This window comes from Metschnikowia bicuspidata, assembly GCF_001664035.1.
Source record: "Metschnikowia bicuspidata var. bicuspidata NRRL YB-4993 chromosome Unknown METBIscaffold_3, whole genome shotgun sequence".
NCBI lineage: Eukaryota > Fungi > Ascomycota > Pichiomycetes > Serinales > Metschnikowiaceae > Metschnikowia > Metschnikowia bicuspidata.
The window spans coordinates 823734-841355 of NW_017387733.1; the positions used below are offsets into that span (position 1 = coordinate 823734).

Below are 17622 nucleotides of genomic sequence, written 5' to 3' on the forward strand. Positions count from 1 at the left end.
AGGTGCATACCAAAAAAAACATTATTGAGGACGCAGGATCTACGCGTTGGTCCCACCATTTTGGATTGTGGTTGCGGGAATGTTGCCAGGAAGGTGATGGCGTAGTCAGTGTTTTGTCCTCTTCTTTTTTCTTGGTACGTCCTCCTCGTATTTACTCTTGACATTTCCTCTTTCTTCTTTCTCCTAACATCTTCTCGTCTTTCCTCCTAATATATCCTCCTAATATTTCTTCCTATTTTTTCTCCTCTACCTTCATTCCCAGTCATTTATTGGCGTAAACACACATGGATTGGCAGCACAGATCTAGGAGCGCAAGGCACGCGTATTAAGATAACCAGGAGAGAAATACACTCGGTAGACTCAGTGATGCCCATTTCCATTGGTCTTCTAAAGACGCGTCAGAGAATACATCTAAATTCTGGACCATCGACCTCCGACCAAATGAACCAAATACCCATCTTCAAGAATATAGAAACCAACTCCCATCCAAAGTCAGCTGCAATGGACTTGGGGCTCAATGGCGCCACACTGCATCTAAACGAGCCCTCCTCTGCTGCTTAAATTCCTGACTCATGCTTCAAGTGTAAACCCCGACCCCCTTCTAATAATCTCTCTGGCCACAAGAGTAGCCCCACCAAAGCAAAACGACTCAAAGTTTCTCCCAGGGATACGCGCAATTGCAATTCCCTAGGGGATATCCCAAACGCCCATCACTTTCAGCCACTGATAACAGGAAAAAGATCAGAAAGACAACACCATCGCTATTAATGTGCTCACTTTCCTGCTTCGATCTTCTCAAACCATTTGCGGGCAGCCTTGACGTTCTCCAAAATCAACAAATCTTCCAGCGCGTGTCTGTGCGATTTGTCCGTGCCCCGGTCACGAAGCACAATCATAATGAACAAGTTGTCGGTGAGAAAGTCCACATAGAAGTGCAGCCCGTTGGAGCCGCGAATGACAAGGTTCTGGAAGTTGGACCGGAGCTTGCCGAGCGACTGCTTGTAAGTCTTGATGATGTTGGAGATTTTTTCAAACCGCTTCGGGTCCAATGCATCGAGCGAGCCGTTGGAGAGATGCGACCCCTGAGCCTGGCTCTGGCGCTGGATGGACGCAGTGGACGAAATGACAAGGAACGTCGTTTTTTCAAAGAGAATGATTTCCTCCGCGTCGAGAACCTCGTTGAATTTGAGGAGATTGCTGTTGAACAAGTTCATGTTCGGAATGAGCGAGCACACTATCTGTGACCACGCCTTATATAGAGATTCGTCCCAGATGGAGGTGGGGAAGCCCACTAGTTTGAAGTGGAACGGGTTGGAGATTTTCTGCAACTTGTCCATCATGATGTGGAAAAGCTCGTCACGCTTATCCAACTGTACCAAGTCCATTTTATGTAGCAACACAAAGATCTTGGCATCGGGCGAGAATTTCTGAAGGTTGGTAAGCGCCTTGACAAAGATCTCAATGTCCTTGTTGATCAGTTTCGACTCCACATCAAACACGTGGATGAGCACCTGCACCATCTTGAAAATGTGGTCTTTCTGCGCCGTGAAGTAATTTTCCATGAACACGTCCTGGCCGCCACAGTCCCACAAGTTTAAAGTCATATTGCCCAAAAACCGCAAGTGGGAGTGCTCGACATCAATAGTGGCACCCAAACGGCGGGTGTCGAACGCCGAGTAGTTGGAGAAAATAATCGAACGCATTGACGACTTGCCGGATCCCGACCGGCCCATTAGAAGAAGCTTTTTCCGCGACGATTGGGACATTTTGCTGCTGCTAGATAATGCTTCGAATAAACAATGCTTAGTGATGCATTGGCCATGTGCGATAAGACGGGCCCGGGGATGTACGGGTGTGCGCCAGACATGGAGTGGGCTCTGGTGCCTTCATTTGTTTGGTTTAGGTTTGCGGCAGACAATCCCCAAGTCAATGAGGAAAGCTGCTTTATGAAGTCGGTGTTTTCTGTCACTGGAAAGACAAGGAAATTTAAAGGTCGTGACTGTCTTAGATAAATGCAGAAGTCCACTGGCATCGACCACGAGAAGTACCAATCAAGAAAAAGACAGGAAGACCATGCCGACAACGTCATAAAGGGCTAAGTACGGCTTCTACATCATAGACACTCTGAAAGAGGCTGGCGTTGTTCCGTATTCAGACAGGCTGGAATTGGGGGCGTGTCACGTGATGCGCCCAAGCAGCCCACACTCGCCTCTCGGCTCCCCAATAACTTGGAGACGTGCCTATAACTTGGTTGGCGTGGCGATGAGACGTGTTTTACGAAGTTCAATGACAAGCCCGTGATTTTCGAATTGAGTTTGAACGGGTCGAAGCGAATACAACCAATCTACGCCAACACATCACACTTTATCCGGGGAGCATGTATGGATACTCCAAGGATGAAAAAGGTCTGTCTCATCAGGGTCTGTTGCCAGTTGAACATAATCAGATTTTGTTTTCTGCCACTGCTTAAGCGACCATTCCGAGGTCATTTCATCTCAATGTATGCCTGTGTACTGCGACGCGGCTTTGGCACCGTTTATCTATGCGATGCCCGCTTGGAAAAACAAATTATCAAAAAAAAAAAGAAAAAGAAATACAGTTGTGCCAATAAGACGTGATGGCGTGCTGTGGAAACCTTCGAATAGGTTAGCCAAAAGCTCATCTCACCTAATTGCTGGGTGCACCTCAAAGGGCAACGAGTTTCCTCCAGCCCCAAATATCATATCCCACATGTCACGTTGGAAATGGTGCTGGTGCTTCAAAAGTATTCTCTGGCACAGTCCCTGGAATGACTCTGATTTTTTTTTTCTGCCGCGAAGCCTGGCGGATAGCGGCCCAGGGAGCCTATGGTAAACGGCTGAGAGCCACAATTCCCGCTATGAGCCGCATTTTACTCGGCCTGCAGGACGCGAGTCTCCGGTACCGGGCGTGACTCGGTCAGCTCCGGTGTATGAGTCACTGGACCAAAAAATAACAGCAGCCTTGTGAAAAGACTCAACAGTGCTTGGAATTGAGTAAGAATCCTGGATTTTCCGAGAGAGGGTGCACGTGAAGAAACACCACCAGCAAAATGCAAGGGATTTATGGAGTATAAAGCCGTCCCTTGTTCCGCTGGGCCACGCTCTAAAATAAGCTTTCCTTGCGAAATACGCTATTTGCATGCAACCCCAGTACTGCAGCTCGTAAAGACTGTGCACGTGAGTAGAGGTGATTTGGCCGTGTGTTTTTCTACTGTTGTATAAGTAGAAGCCCAATTCCGCCGATATGCCCATGAAAAGCAGCTTTGACCTTTCTTATCATGTCTTGTTTGAAGGAGCCTTTGAGCAGGCTCAAGTGGGGTTTCATACCCGTGCGCAGAATTGTGGACGAAGACCTTGATCCACAAGAATTGGCTGTGGATGAGTCGAAGGAATCTAGTGAGTCGCAAGTGTCCTTACAAGAAAGCAATTACGAGGATACACAAAAAGCTGTCGAAGATACAGAATTGATCGAGTATCGTGACGAGGCCAACCGCCCATGGTGGAAGTTTTTCGACGAGTACGAGTACCGGTCTAATAAATATGCGCGGGCTAACCATAAATGGTATAAGTGGTTCGACGAAAACGACACGCCGGCCGAGAGAAAGTTGATGTGGAAAATTGACATCTTGTTGACGTTCTACTCGCTCATGGCCTACTGGGTCAAGTATTTGGACCAGACAAATTTGAACAACGCGTACGTGGCTGGGCTCAAAGAATCGCTTGACATGCTGGGAAACGATTTGGTGAACACACAGGTGCTTTTCAACGTGGGAAACATTGTGTTCCAAATTCCGTTCATGTACGTCTTGTACGGGCTTCCGTTGAATTACGTGTTGCCGTGCTTGGATCTTTGTTGGTCGTTCTTAACCATCGGTACCTCCAAGGTGAGTACACTTGGCCAGCTTAAAGCACTCCGGTTCTTGATCGGAATGTTCGAGGCTCCCTCGTACTTGGCGTACCAGTATTTGTTTGGCACTTTCATATTCAACCCGGCCATGATCGCCAGAAGATCCATGGTGTACTATTTCGGTCAGTACCTTGGAGTTTTGACCTCGGGGTTGTTGTCGGGCGCCATCTTGCGGACTTTCGACAACGTCGGGGGTCTTGAGTCGTGGCGCTGGATCTTCATTATCGACGGAATTGTCTCTGTTGCAGTTGGCATCATTGGTTTCTACATGCTCCCCGGAACCCCCACGGACTGCTACTCGATTTGGTTGACGGACGACGAAATCCGGTTATTGCGCAAGAAATTGAAGCAGAACCACACAGCCGGCCGGCCGCAGGTCAATTTGTTCACGTCTCTCATGTCGAAGGAAACTTGGAAGCTGATCATCACATCCTGGGAATTCTATGTTTTGGCCATCTGGAACATGCTCTGCTGGAATAACAGCAATGCCAGTTCCGGTGCATACATCTTGTGGCTTAACTCGCTCGGCCGGTTTGACGCAGGGACTCTTCAAGATTACTCGGCCTTGACGCCTGCGCTCGGTCTTATCTGGCTTTTCCTCACATGCATGTATGCCGACTTGTTCCAGCTGCGGTGGTCGGCTATCTGGTTCTCTCAAGTATTCAACATCACGGGAAATGTTATTTTGGCCGTGTGGAATGTGCCCGAAGGCGCCAAGTGGTTTGCCTGGTGCTTGCAGTATTTTGGTTGGGCCATGGCACCGGTCTTGTACTCCTGGCAAAATGACATCTGTCGCCGAGACGCTCAAAAACGTGCGGTGATCTTGGTTGTGATGAATATGTTGGCTCAAGCTTCCACGGCGTGGATGTCTGTCATTGTATGGAAGACCGTGGAGGCGCCCCGGTATTTGAAAGGTTACTCTTTTGCTGCCTCAAGTGCGTTTTGCTTGTGCCTCTGGACGCTTCTTGTGATGTACTTGTACAAGAAGCAAGAAAAGAAATACTCCAAACAAAACGGTATCGTTTTGTTCAATTCCTTGACGGACACTGAGCCCGTGGAGGTGCAAGCAGTTTCTTCGGATAGCGACGAAAAGAAGTCGCGTGATATTTGAGTCAGTGCTTGACCTGGATCGGTTACGAAATTAATTTAATAGAAATGTATCAATAGAACTAATTTAGCGAATTTGGAATAAGCATGCATTCACATTTTTCAGCAATGTCTTACTTACAAGCAAACAGTATATGACCTGATCTCATGGTGTAGGCTCAAAAGGCAATGTTTTCGACTATCTCTCAAAGATATGGGACAAGAGTGAATTCGAATTCTTATAGAGGCATTACTCTCTTCTCTGCATGAGCTGATTTCTACGTTGCTTTTAAACACCACTACATGATGTTCTATTTGACTATTTTCATATTGATGACGTAATTATACAGAAGCGCTCTCCCATGTTGCAACTGTCTCAAGATAAATGTGTTCAGTATCAATCATGCTGAAGGTTCGACAACGTACGTGATTTAATAAAAGGTTTTCTTTTATAAGCGAAATAATACATTGTAGCTATATATCTAGTTTAAAGCCACTTAATTTTGATCTTTTTTTGATCTCTTTTTTTTGATTTTTTTTTTCTTTTGATCGTTCTTTGACCAATGTTTTTTTTTTTTTATCTCCGTATTTCTAATCAGCGCTCATTTTTGATCGTTTTTTTTTTTTTGATCTTGTTTGAGCTTCTTGTTATCTTTATTTGTCTTTATGCTTCACAACAAGCCCTATAATCGCCGACCTTCAATAATATGTCTTTGATCAATTCCTCCACACTTTGACGTCCATCATCGACAACGTGAAAGGCCTTTTGCAAATCATTCAAGGCGGCACCAAAAATGGATTCGTAGTCAATGTTTTTTCTCGCAGTCAACCAGTCCATATTCTTGACGAATTGGCTGTATCCGCTCTGTTCATTGAGCGCCAATTTATCCACAGTCTCTTTAACTTTGACCGAGCAAAGATCATTGTAAGCATCCGATATATCCAAGCTACTAATTAACGCAACCTGAGCTGCGTTTACCATAGCTGGAACATAGTTGGGGAAATCTTGTCTCATCTGGAGAATACCATCTTGGACCTGATCCAAAATCATAAAAGCTTCCGAAAGAGAAACTAAGACATGATTCAACCCCTCGAGTACTATTTCCAAATTCTCTTCCGAGTTATTGGTATCTTTGATGATACGAATAAAAGAACTGGTCATTTCACTAGCTGTGCAGACAAGGTTGAATGCAAAGTCAATGCTCTTTTTGTTTTTGAGAAGCCAGTCAAAATAGTCAAGCATCTGCATTGTTGCAACACTAGAAAAATTGTCCCAAGTAAACTTGAAGCAATCCGAGAATTGAAAGATCAAATTTTTGATCTGTTTCAAATCATACTCACCCCTGAGACTGTTTACAGTAGCCCTACAATTGTCGATTTTTTTCCACAATTTGCTCTCCCTTTTTTTTCTGTCTTCTTCAGCGAGTGGCTGCTTTAAAGTTTCCGAGCTAAGATCAGTGAAGTCTTTCACGGAAGTGCCAAAAAAGTGATCTTGAGGCCCCAAAGCAACTATATCACTCATGAGCGGAATATTCCGCCTAGCATCGCAAATACTGAAAAGCTCACTTCCCTCAGATATATCCTTATCCCCAGGCTTTAATATACCATCTGGGAAAAGAGTCAGCCATAAAGACTTACCTTGAATACGCAGAAGAGAGTCCAAATGAGGTTTTTTCTCAGGTTTTGCCCCAACTTCCTCTATTGGCTTCGAAGAAGACGAAGTCTGCATAGGCAGTTCTGGGGTCGAGAGAACAACCTTGATGATGGCCTTTGGTTTTTTTGGAGCCTTTTCTTTTCTGATTGGTCTCAAAGTGCCCGATTCCGAAGTAATCAATAAATTTTCCGAATCAGATGGGATATCGTTCCAATGAGACTTTTTGGGCAAGGCCAAAGATCTCAAAGTTCCAAAATTTGGTTCGGAGGTTACTTCAACTGATTTAGTTGTAGCTTTCTGATTTCCACAAGAATCACAGTTCTTTATTTCTGGAATTCGTGGCAACAAAGCACTGCTCGATTCTGGGACTTTCCAACCAGGCTTCGTGTTATCTAACTTTTCAGAGCAAGCATGGTCCGAAAGAAGAGCCGAGACATCCGCCGACAAATCAGAAGCCTCTTTGGTTTGCGAATAAGCTTCACTCTTAGTCACGGGATTATAGGCAGAACCGTTGAACTTTTTTGCCAAGTCCTCAGAAGAAAGATGTTTGAGACTTTTAATCTCCTCAACATTAGAAACACTTCTTTTCTGCCTATGATATGAGTCAATGCTTTGAAGCTCAAACTCAAGAAGTCTCTCCGATTGAGAAGCACCCACGGTAACAAGTCTTTTACTACCCTTGAAATTTGCAGTCTCTTTTACCATCTCAGTAGAGCACAGGCTTTCAGGAAAGTTGGTATCTTCTTTTAAAATACCATCTCCAGAAAAGCCTCCCTCTTTGAAATCTCTTTCAGAGTCATTGACGCCATCATGGGTAAATTTGTCTTGCTTGCCTGCTTTGATCTTTTCAACATACCGGTGAGCCATACCATTTGCAATTGGCGTGCCAGAATTGCGAACAACATGGATTGGTTTAGTATAGATTTCCTCAATAACCTCACTTTTATCCACATTTTCGAAAAACAAGCTTCCGATGACAGGATTTCTTGAGCTCAGAACACCAGCAATGACATTGGAGCAACAATTATCAGCTTTCCTATTTTCCTTTGCCACGAACTCATATTTCTCTGAGTTCAGGTGGCCTTCTGCAGTGAACTTGATGTCAGTATTGGAAGTCTGAGACTTAACCCAAGAACTGGCTACCTGTCCATCATTTTCTCTCGCCTCGTCACAAACGTTAGCAGCGTTTGGAAAAAAGATCTTTGAAAAAAGAGTTAACGTCTTTGATGGCCCTTTGATAGCGCCAGGTTCCTCGTATCCCTTGGATTTTGGCAAGCTGTCGGCAGCTTTTGGGATCAATGGCTCCTCTGGTGTCTTGCCATCCAAAGTTTTCATAGGGGAAAATGATCTTTCTGTCCCCAAGCTTTTGGAGTCCAAATTCTCGTCTAGAAAAGGAGAAATTAAGGACATCCCTGAATTTAGGGGTGAAAGAATCACACTCGAGTCGTTTCCTTCAAGAAGGCTTCCCCTGCTTCTGAGCCTGAATTCCTTTGGCAGAAATTCATGAGCAGAAAGCTTCCCACTTTTTAATGAAACAGCTCCATCAGAAGAGGCCCATTCATTGGAGAAGATTATTCCTGAAGCACAGCAACCAGGGTCTTCATTTGACTCGACATCTGCGAAAGTCTTTGTGCTTGCCCCTTCATCAATTCCCAAATTTGCTCCTTGAATAATGGGGATTGCCGTCTGTTCAGAATTGCAAGGGGAGCCCTGAGTGACCTCGTGTTTACCCTGAATTCCAGTTTGAGGTTGAGTGCCTTCTGCCTTTTCCAAGCCCTCTACCTTTGATTCCACCAAGTCAATACTCCCCGACTCGGTAGCCCGATTTTTGCTAGCCTTCAAGAAATTCTCGACATGGTAGTAGATTACCGGATTGAAATCATAGGGCCACTCCAGATCATAATTTGATCTTCCGTCGTCAGAAAAAAACTCGCTCCAATCCCGGGGCTTTGGCAAGTATCTGTCAGGAAAAAAAGAGCGCCAGCCATTTCCATCCTTGATAGCAGCCCGGAACTTCTGGGGCCATTTTGGAGTCTTTCTAAGAACCGTCTTGATGCCAATTGTCATCTTGAAGCGACTCCGGCTGAGTTTCTCACGAATGCCAAAATTTGCCTCGCTTTGAATAGAAGTAGGGGCAAGTCCATTGTGGTATTCGTAGTCCTCACATTGTTCATCAAAAAACTCATATTGTCCATCATAAAACTCAACCTGACCCGCGGCGAGCTCCTCTGGCAGCATGGAAACCACATCGATAAGCGGCGCCACAGTGTTGTCCAACCATTGATCGAACAAAGGCAAATTGGGATCAGAGGGAACAAAGACTCTTTTCCCCAAATCCTTCTTGCTCAAAGTTCTCTTGTCCTTTCCAAAGTTTATCCCTTGGGGTTCTTTTACCCCCACTAATTTTTTTAATTTTTTGGCCACGCGGCGAGCTTTCCGCATGGCGCGGGCCCGCTTCTTCAGTTTAGGCCCATGTTTTTTCGGGGCCGCGCGCCTCCCTGGGGCCAAATTCGCATCATTCGGCCCGGATTTTGCAGCCATTTCCGGGGCCGCCGCAGCCACTTCTGGCCCCATGCATGGGGCCGCGCCCAATTCTGGGGCCACTGGCTCTCCGCCTTGCGCACTGATTTGTGCACCAGCACCAGCCAAGCTCCATGGAGCTTGGCTGGTGCCAATTTCCAAAGAATCGACTTGAGCTGGGGTTTCTCCCTTCAAGTCGATTGCAATGGCTTCGGAAACCTTGTCAGGCTTCTTGGCCGATACCTCCTCCACACTACCTTTAGTAGTAGTGGAGGCTTGGACCAGCCAGGCACCCTTGGCGGCAATCAATTCAGCGTACACTGAAGCATATCCACCAATTGGGTGAGATCTTTCTTTGCAGCCAAAAAAAGATCCAACGGTTCCCCTGGCGTGTCTCTCATACCAGCTGCGAGTGTCAGCTGGCTGGTTGGCGCCGGTGGGAATGGTTGGCATGGTGAGCTCGGAGGAGCCCACGAAAACAGAACTTGATTCGAATGAAACAGTCATTGGTTCAAAGTCAAAAAAAGTCCGGAGGGGTGGGTGGGGTGTTTCTTGTTGTCGGTTATAGTGTTCACTTGAATAGTCTTGAGTCAGAGTCTTCCAGTGATCTAAGTTCGAGAAGAAGAAAGGTGGTGGGAGATAAAACTGAGTTGGGAGAGACGGCGCCTCAATTTATGGCTAAATCCAACACAAAGCCGGTGCTGAGCATAACATCTGCTAGCTTCTCATATATTGTTCGCGACTTTTGATATGGGATCACTTGTGGAGTAGAACTGAGCACCGTCCCGCCCCGGGTGAGCAAGGCTTTCTGAATTTTTGCTACCTCCTTACGGGTTTTTTCTTACAGGTGTTTCTGTAGAATTATGTATGGGCTGCATGATTATTTGACGTGTATGTGCGTATTGCAGTGGTCAAGCGACAGCGTGAGAACTATGTGCGAGCAATGCAGAGGAAGGTTCTTTGCATGACCTGGGTAATCTACTGGATCGACGCTTTACTTGGATTCTAGAAACAATTATGTCTGTTCATTTTTGGTGGCTGAAGAGATTGCGGTCAGAAACGAACAGTCGGGCGTGTGATAATTTGTTTTACCTCGTGCACATCCTCTTCAAGCTGTCGTCTCTTGTAGCCAGGAATAGAATCAGAAAGAACACTTCGGTACTTCTGTATAATCATGAGATGATACGTGCCACTAAATATGCGGCAGTATAGGCATCTGTGCATGTGCTAGTAATATCATAAGTGCTGGTATAGTCACGAGATGCCCTGCGCTACGAGCACAAGTAGGTGTCACCATGAGGCTCATGGTACTGGGTCCCGAAGGACTTGCGACAAGAGACCACACGTGTTTGTCTTAGTGAATTATTCTCTTTAATCTCCAGGATTCCCGGAAGAACTTGTATACGAAAACCGCACGGTATTGCGAAAACATGTCATGACCGAAGCACCACCAGGAAGTGACAGTAGATGCTCATCGCCGTCATTTCTCCTTGGATGGCTCCCTGCCAAAGATGGACTTGGTGTCAGCTAGGCTTGGCATTCTATTCAACCCGCCGACCCAGATGGACATGGGCATTTCGGGCATGGTCTCATTTCCACCTATAGAGGCACTTTGTCTCTTCCTTATTACAGGACAAGAGTCAGCTGCATTCACAGGTCTCGGCATCGCCATCCACGAAGGGTGGCCATTTCTTCATGCTTCCCAGACAGGTTTACAAGCAAAGAGCAGGTTCTTCTCTCTTTTACACACAAAATTTCGACGCTTGGGTCCACGTTGGGTATACAGGCTATGGACAGATACCTCTCGGGCCGCTCAGAACGGTGCCACGAACACGTGGATTCCTTGACCAAAGGCCCGAAAGCCCGGTCCGCCCATTGCGTGGGCACGGCCACCGGGTCTACAAGGTCGGTTTGGTAGTTTTCCTTCCGCTCCTTCCAGTACATCAACATTCACCGGGCATCGCACGAGATCAGCCCCTGAACCCGCCGCGGCCCCGAAACCCGCCGCGGGGCATGCCCCTGCCCCGGCCGCGGCCCCGGAAGCCGCCACGGAAGCCACCCCTGCCTCCCCGGAACTGGCCGGGGTCTCTTCTGGGAAACCCGCCGTGCTCGGCCTCCTGGTGTGCCTGGCCGCCAAAGACGCCGCGGCCAAACTGGCGGCCCTCCTGGAAACCAGGGTCCAAGTCGATCTCCAAGCTCTGGCCGTCCAAATAGGTGCCCTTCAAGAACTTCATGGCGTTGAGGGACCCGCTTTCCTTCTTGTAGATGACGAAGCAGAAGCCGCAGGGCGTGAGCTTGTTCCGGTCAAGCCCCATGATGATGCGGTTGATGGTGCCGCATTTGGAGAAGAGCTCGTGGATCTGCTCCTCGGTGGTGAAGTGCGTCAAGTTGCCCACGTAGACGGTTTTCAGCCGCAAGGCCTTGGTGATGTTGTCGAAGTTGCCTCTCCGCACGGACTTGCGGATCAAGTACTGCGACGGCTTGTCCAAGCGGTCGGCGGAATGGTTATACTTTTCCTCGAGAACGTCCATTGTGGCGGGGGGAGAGGGCGCCCGAGCTCTGGGGCCAGGTGAGGGAGCCAGCCACGCGTCACGTGACCGCCGCCGCCAGTCTCCCGGGCCGGCCCCGGGGCGGAATTCCCCCAGAAAAAGCCTGGGCCATGGCGCAACACGGCGCCTGCCCCAAACCGGCTCTTTTTTTTCGCCGGCCGCCTGGCGCAGATTGGGCCTGTCTCAGTATATAGGGGCGTGCGCTAGGGCCTGTCTCAGTATATAGAGGCGTGCGCTAGGGCCTGTCTCAGTATATAGAGGCGTGCGCCAGGGCCTGTCTCAGCAGGGCGAAAAGGCGCACTGGCCCTGGCGCTCGGCCCGTTCGCAGCGACCGGAGATCCCGGGCCCATACCAGCATTTTCTTCTTCACCCCAACCCAACCCACCACCACCGGCCCCAAACCTGGAGCCCCTGCCGTAGCCCACAAGCACACACCATGGAGACCCCCGCCGCGCCGCTCGGATTCGTCTACGACTACGTGGAGAAGCAGTCCTTGCAGAAATACCTCCGGTTGGTGATCATCGTCTGCATCTACATTTTTGCCCGCGGCTACTACTCGAACTGGGCCAAGCAACGACACATCCGCACGCAGCTCGCCATCGACAAGCGCGAGAAGGAGTTGGACGCCCAGCGCAAGGAGAGAGACGAGTCCGAGAAGTTCGAGGAGTTGGACAGGGAGGCCACCAGTTTTGGCTGGGGCAAGGCCACCCGGCGCAACGTCAAGCGCCAGGAGCAGGTGTTGCAGGATGCGGCCCAGCAGCTCCGCGAGCGCCACCAGGGCGAGTACGACGCGGCCGAGGACCACGACATCGACGACTTGTTGGACGACTGAGCCCGGGCAGAACCGCCGGGTTGCCTCGGCCCCGCGGGGCCGACTAGTGTACGTTGTTTATAGAAAGCGCTTTTCGAGCCGTGTACAAGGTTGATTTCTGGATGTCTGCGCGGAAGCCCCGCTGCTGTAGATTGCAGGGTCCGCAGCCGTGGAGGTGTGCTGAGTATGTTTCTGCTTCTGCTGGATCTTGTTTCTGCTTTTGCTGGATGTATGTTTCTGCTTTTGCTGAGTATGTTTCTGCTTTTGCTGGATCTTGTTTCTGCTTTTGCTTTTGCTGGATGTATGTTCCTTCTGCTGGACGCATGTTCCTCCTGCCGGCTGTCTTGGAAACTCTCGCGTGGTTGGCACCCAAAGACTTCACATCGTGGCGGAGATGGAATTAGGCCCTACTGGAGCCGCTGCTGGCGCCTTGGATGTTTCGATCTGTCGAGCAAACAATCGTCTGCTCCGGCTCAGTGTCCCGGGGCTCTCCATGTGCTACACCTGGAGTCAAACTCTTTGCTCCTCCTGATAGTTGCCCCATATGCGCGAGCCTTTGGAGAGCAGAGACGTCAAAGCACCATATAAGCTTGCTTGCCTTTTATCGGGCAGACTTCTCCAGAACCACCGCCTAGATGTGTCAGGTTCTGGCCTCCCTCGAAAACTGCATCAAAACTACTCTTCAGTTGGAGACCTGAACTTCCTTCTTGAGTCCCACCAATTTATAAGCACAACACTTATCCATCATGGATTTGCCACCATAAGCACAACCCCCCTACCCACCAGGGATTTGTGGCTCCCGACCGTTTCCTCCTGTATTACATATCAATTTGGGCTTCCCCTGATCCAATGGATCCAGACTCAAAACGATTGCTTAGAAGAAGGGTGTTTCATGGGGCTAACACACCGTGGCTAAATGCGCAAGCTGTCAACTTATGGGAATCCCTCTGCTCATCCAGTAAACTTCCCCTGTTTGGTATATCAGCGGTCTTTGGAGCTGTTCTACATTACGTGTCTTTAATATTGTAATTTTTATTTCCCATGTTAGGCGTGCATGTTCAGACGACGGGAGTGAATGTGCAAATTATGAGCAATATCCGTATCTAGCAGATTACTTGTTTTTGTGTGTTTTGTAAGTGGTGGGATGTTCTGTCAGCGGTGTGTCTATGATTTTGGGAAAGAGCTTAGACGCATGTTTTTGTGAGACTTTGGTATCCAGGGTGCATCTACGCTGAAGTAAATGAGCTGCCTTGCTCAAACAACGCCTGAGTGAATGTGCAATGCCACTATTTGGGATCACCGGAGTACAATGTGCCTCATGCCCTAGGAACCACTACATTTGACTCTTTTGAATTCTGCGGATTGTGACGCCGAATCGACTGCTTTTTATTTGGGGTTTCTGCACAGTTACCACTCTTTGAATGCCAATGCGACCCAATTAGCTGCATTTTCTAAACGCATAAAAGCGGTAGAAAAGCTTCATGCTCTTTTGAGTTTATTTGCTTTGGAAGGCCCTTGGGCACTTGGGCCGACTGGGTCGGTGGTGGTGACTTTCCTGGTTCTATGCAAAACTATCGTCTGGGAAATCTCCAGAACTTGATCGATAAACGCCAAGAGTCAGCTTTGCCACAGATTCAGTTTCAAGATATCATCTTGTTTGCACCTTCTGCAGACCTCCTCAATTTTTTATGGAACCAGATGGTATAATGAACGACCCCTTCGTGGTTCTTGAAAATGGATATTACTCGTAGATCCACTTGCTAATTATTGTTAGCAAGTACTTGGTGATCTGAAATATTTTGACTAAAGCCTAGTTTCTGGCTACAAACGGAATCAGCTTCAGACATGCTGGTGCCGAACACAATCAGGTCCAGCAAAATCCCACACCCTGCTTCCATTTATGGTCGCTTCCACAGAAGCCGCCAATCATGTATTCGAATTCTTGTGGGAGTTTATTTTCGTAGCTACCAGAGTTTGGTGCTTTTAGGGCCAGTGGCTCATACATAAGGATGCGCATGTGCGGGCCGAAGCATGTAGACTAGTAATAAAAACCATATACATGGCGGGCCGGAGCATGTAAAGTGATCATTAACTAAGATCATAAAGAAAGCCACTCTAAAGTCGAGGTTGGTGTGTCTTTGGTTCCTTTCGGTAGACTTTGGTAGCCATATTTTATGGTGATCTTGTGACTGGAAATATTTCTGTCTTTGCATATCACTCTAATGGCTGAGGCGAAGACGGTCGGGCTAGATGAGAAACAAGACTGTATCAAGAAGTGCCTGGAGGAGCCAGAACAACAACTCATCTTAATTCCCAATGAGGCCAACTAACACATCAGCTTTGCGAAGCTCGTTCCAGTTCATGCGAGCGCCTTTCGGACTGGCCGGGAATTCCGACTCATCGATTTGGCTGATTAGAAAAATTCTTATGCAAGAGTTAATGTATTGTTTGCGAGAAAGGCGCATAGGGTTAAAAGAAATATTCAAATAGGCCTTTTAGTTCCAAATCATTTCCAGCTACTAAATGATTTCATGGGCCTGATTCAACGATTGTTTGTTTGGAGTGCCCAATCCACAAAAATTAGTGTCAGGCCTCTAAGATGAGCTGGCACCCAAGCAATTCTCAAATTCGTGGACGGGGTGAGTTTTTGAGGGCCCAAGAACATGAATTAGCCGGGAAATTGAAGTACTGCCTTCTCAATTTCTGAAACAGAAAGTAAAGACCATGGCTATGTCTCTGAAGAATTTTTTTTTTGGACTGAATAAATACTAGCTGCAATCTGCCTTATGAGCTCAGAACATCAAGCTATTTCAACACGAAATTAAAAGCACATTTCGGAAAGAGTGAGACAGTGGCGGTGCCATAATAACATTCATCATCGAGAATGTCGGCAAGAGAAAGCAGTATTTCATCATCATATTTATGTTTAGATATCACACCGGTCATGACTCAGGACGAGCCAAACGATCGAGCGTCTTTCAATTTCTTAAGAGGTCTCTTCATCTCCCAAAACCAGTGTATTTTTCCGGCGAATTTTCTAAAATCGTACACCTTGTTTGTGTTTCAAGAGATTTTTCTATTGAACTCTCCGTCCCATGCCACAACCAGCCCGCAAACAGCATTGGTATATACCTATTAAAAGCCAGAACAGCTTTATTTGAAATGAGCACCATAACAGCGAACACCCAGAAAAGCGTGCTTGAAAATAAACACCCAGGACAGTGTCCTTGTAATTCTCAGCAGGACAGCCCCATCACACCATCATTTTGATGCCCACGCATCTTTATTAATGGACTTGCAAGCTGGATTTGATTCGGGCCCAGTGCAGATTACTACGCCCTGGCATCCCAATCGGCCTTGCCCTTTGTATTTCTGATTTCGTCTTTGTCTACGTTTGAGCTGAACTCCGGGATGCTACAGTAAAACTTTTGTATACATCCTCTCTACTGATCAAAAAAAAAAACCTGATGTTGAATGCTCCATCATTTTGGGCTGCACCTGAGCCAACACCAGCGCACTCAAATTGATCTCGCGGCAGCAAGACAATTAAATTAACCTGACAAAACCACCCCATACTTGCCAAGACCAGTCTAGCCCTGGGTGAATTGCTTGCTGACTCATCGTGGACTATCCGGAGATTATGAGAGATATTCAGCAATCAGAGCCCCACAGCCAGACACAGCTGGATTTCTCATCGAGAACCCAGCCCGCCCCGCCGTATTGATTTGCACGCACTAATAGATCGAGCGGCCATAGGTTGAATGGATGTGAAATCTCCCATTCTGGACCAGTCGGGTTACCCTCTGTTGGCCGTTATTGAAGTACTAAAGCATGGGATACGGTACAATTTATTTGCTCAAAAACAGTTTTTCGAGACACTGTCCAGAATATGACCGCAAAAACGTTGCAGGCCATGGATGCTGGTATCAAACGCGTGTTTGCAGGCATTGGAAAGTTCTTCCACCCACGATTATGCGCGATGGGTTCACCAAATTGCTTAAGCTCAAGCTGATTCGGCACATGGTGGAAATCTTGCGTAACAATGGCTGATCTATCATGGGCAGACTTTTTGTTCGAGAAGCCTGACATGTTCCACATAAACTTACGATTGACGTTCATCCCCAGTGAATCTCACTATTTCAAAGCTTGGAAGAAGATTGTTGCAAGGACTGGCAACTTTTAACGACCGACGTTAGGCAAGATGAAGGAGCGGCAATCTCCGGGTACACTGACGGTATCTGCTAGGCCTCATCCGAGCAGATTCCATGTAGAACCTCATGAGATCGAAGCTATACAAGGTACGGGGTTTTGTTCATTTAGCCGGCACAAACAGGGAGAATTTCCGCCATTTCACCCGGGCCGCTTCCTTGTGATTTGCCCTGAAGTGAGGACAATAAAACGCTGGCGAAGTTTTGGAAGGAAATGTGCAAACAAGAATGGTGCAAAAGGATCTTACCGCCATCTATCCCAATCACGGCTCCTATGTTCCCTTTCATGATAGAAGCCTTTGTCTAGATTTGAATGCTGGTTATGTTTGAACCGCTGTTATAGCGACCAGAAGTTAACCCACCTCTACAATGAGTGTGAGATTGTGCACTTTTGGTGGCAAAAGATCGGCTTTCAAGCTTCGGTGCACTAAAGGGAGATATTAGTTACTTAAGGGAGACACTAGCTTTTTTAGATACATCCTTTGACAAACTAAGAAGCCTTGATTGGTTGTTCGCAGGATTTATTTACTGAGGGACGCAAATACAGATTTACGTCTTGCCGCATTGACAAATGAACTATGGACACTGCCTTCAAAAAAACATGTCCTGAAGGACGATGACAATTAGGTAAATACTATTCAAGTGGTTGATATTGGTTATAGGCAGACATATTTTTGAGGAGGTCTATGTCACTGGAGAATTTGTGAAGCGACACCCCATGACATGATGTTTCCTTAAAGATGCTCACTGGGAGAATTCGTGGATTGATGCTGGCGCCTTCTCACTTGAGCGAATGATATTATAGGTTTCTTTATGTTTTTTTGTTAGTGGTGGGGTTCAGATCCCCCAGTTTTTTTTTTTTTTTTT

The 17622-nt window shown here is 47.3% G+C and overlaps 5 protein-coding genes across 5 annotated transcripts; 2 read left to right on the forward strand and 3 right to left on the reverse strand.

The window, feature by feature from the left end:
- Nucleotides 1-773: 773 nt before the first annotated feature.
- GTR1 (Rag GTPase) lies at nucleotides 774-1766 on the reverse strand (the record flags this gene model as incomplete). Its single annotated transcript, XM_018857360.1, has 1 exon — nucleotides 774-1766. One exon carries the CDS (start codon nucleotides 1764-1766, stop codon nucleotides 774-776), a length of 993 nt encoding a protein of 330 aa, XP_018711625.1.
- A 1532-nt stretch (nucleotides 1767-3298) lies between these two features.
- METBIDRAFT_42687 (MFS general substrate transporter) lies at nucleotides 3299-5038 on the forward strand (the record flags this gene model as incomplete). Its single annotated transcript, XM_018857575.1, has 2 exons — nucleotides 3299-3416; nucleotides 3468-5038. The coding sequence occupies 2 exons, from the start codon at nucleotides 3299-3301 to the stop codon at nucleotides 5036-5038; spliced, it is 1689 nt and encodes a 562-aa protein (XP_018711626.1).
- A 467-nt stretch (nucleotides 5039-5505) lies between these two features.
- METBIDRAFT_229614 (uncharacterized protein) lies at nucleotides 5506-9300 on the reverse strand. The gene has a single exon (XM_018855229.1). It carries the CDS (start codon nucleotides 9239-9241, stop codon nucleotides 5678-5680), a length of 3564 nt encoding a protein of 1187 aa, XP_018711627.1. The 5' UTR covers nucleotides 9242-9300; the 3' UTR covers nucleotides 5506-5677.
- Nucleotides 9301-11157: 1857 nt separating this feature from the next.
- METBIDRAFT_78179 (uncharacterized protein) lies at nucleotides 11158-11718 on the reverse strand (the record flags this gene model as incomplete). The annotated part of the gene is made up of 1 exon (XM_018858838.1): nucleotides 11158-11718. One exon carries the CDS (start codon nucleotides 11716-11718, stop codon nucleotides 11158-11160), a length of 561 nt encoding a protein of 186 aa, XP_018711628.1.
- Nucleotides 11719-12172: 454 nt separating this feature from the next.
- On the forward strand, nucleotides 12173-12568 carry METBIDRAFT_78180 (uncharacterized protein; the record flags this gene model as incomplete). Its single annotated transcript, XM_018858839.1, has 1 exon — nucleotides 12173-12568. The coding sequence occupies one exon, from the start codon at nucleotides 12173-12175 to the stop codon at nucleotides 12566-12568; it is 396 nt and encodes a 131-aa protein (XP_018711629.1).
- Between the last annotated feature and the right edge of the window lie 5054 nt (nucleotides 12569-17622).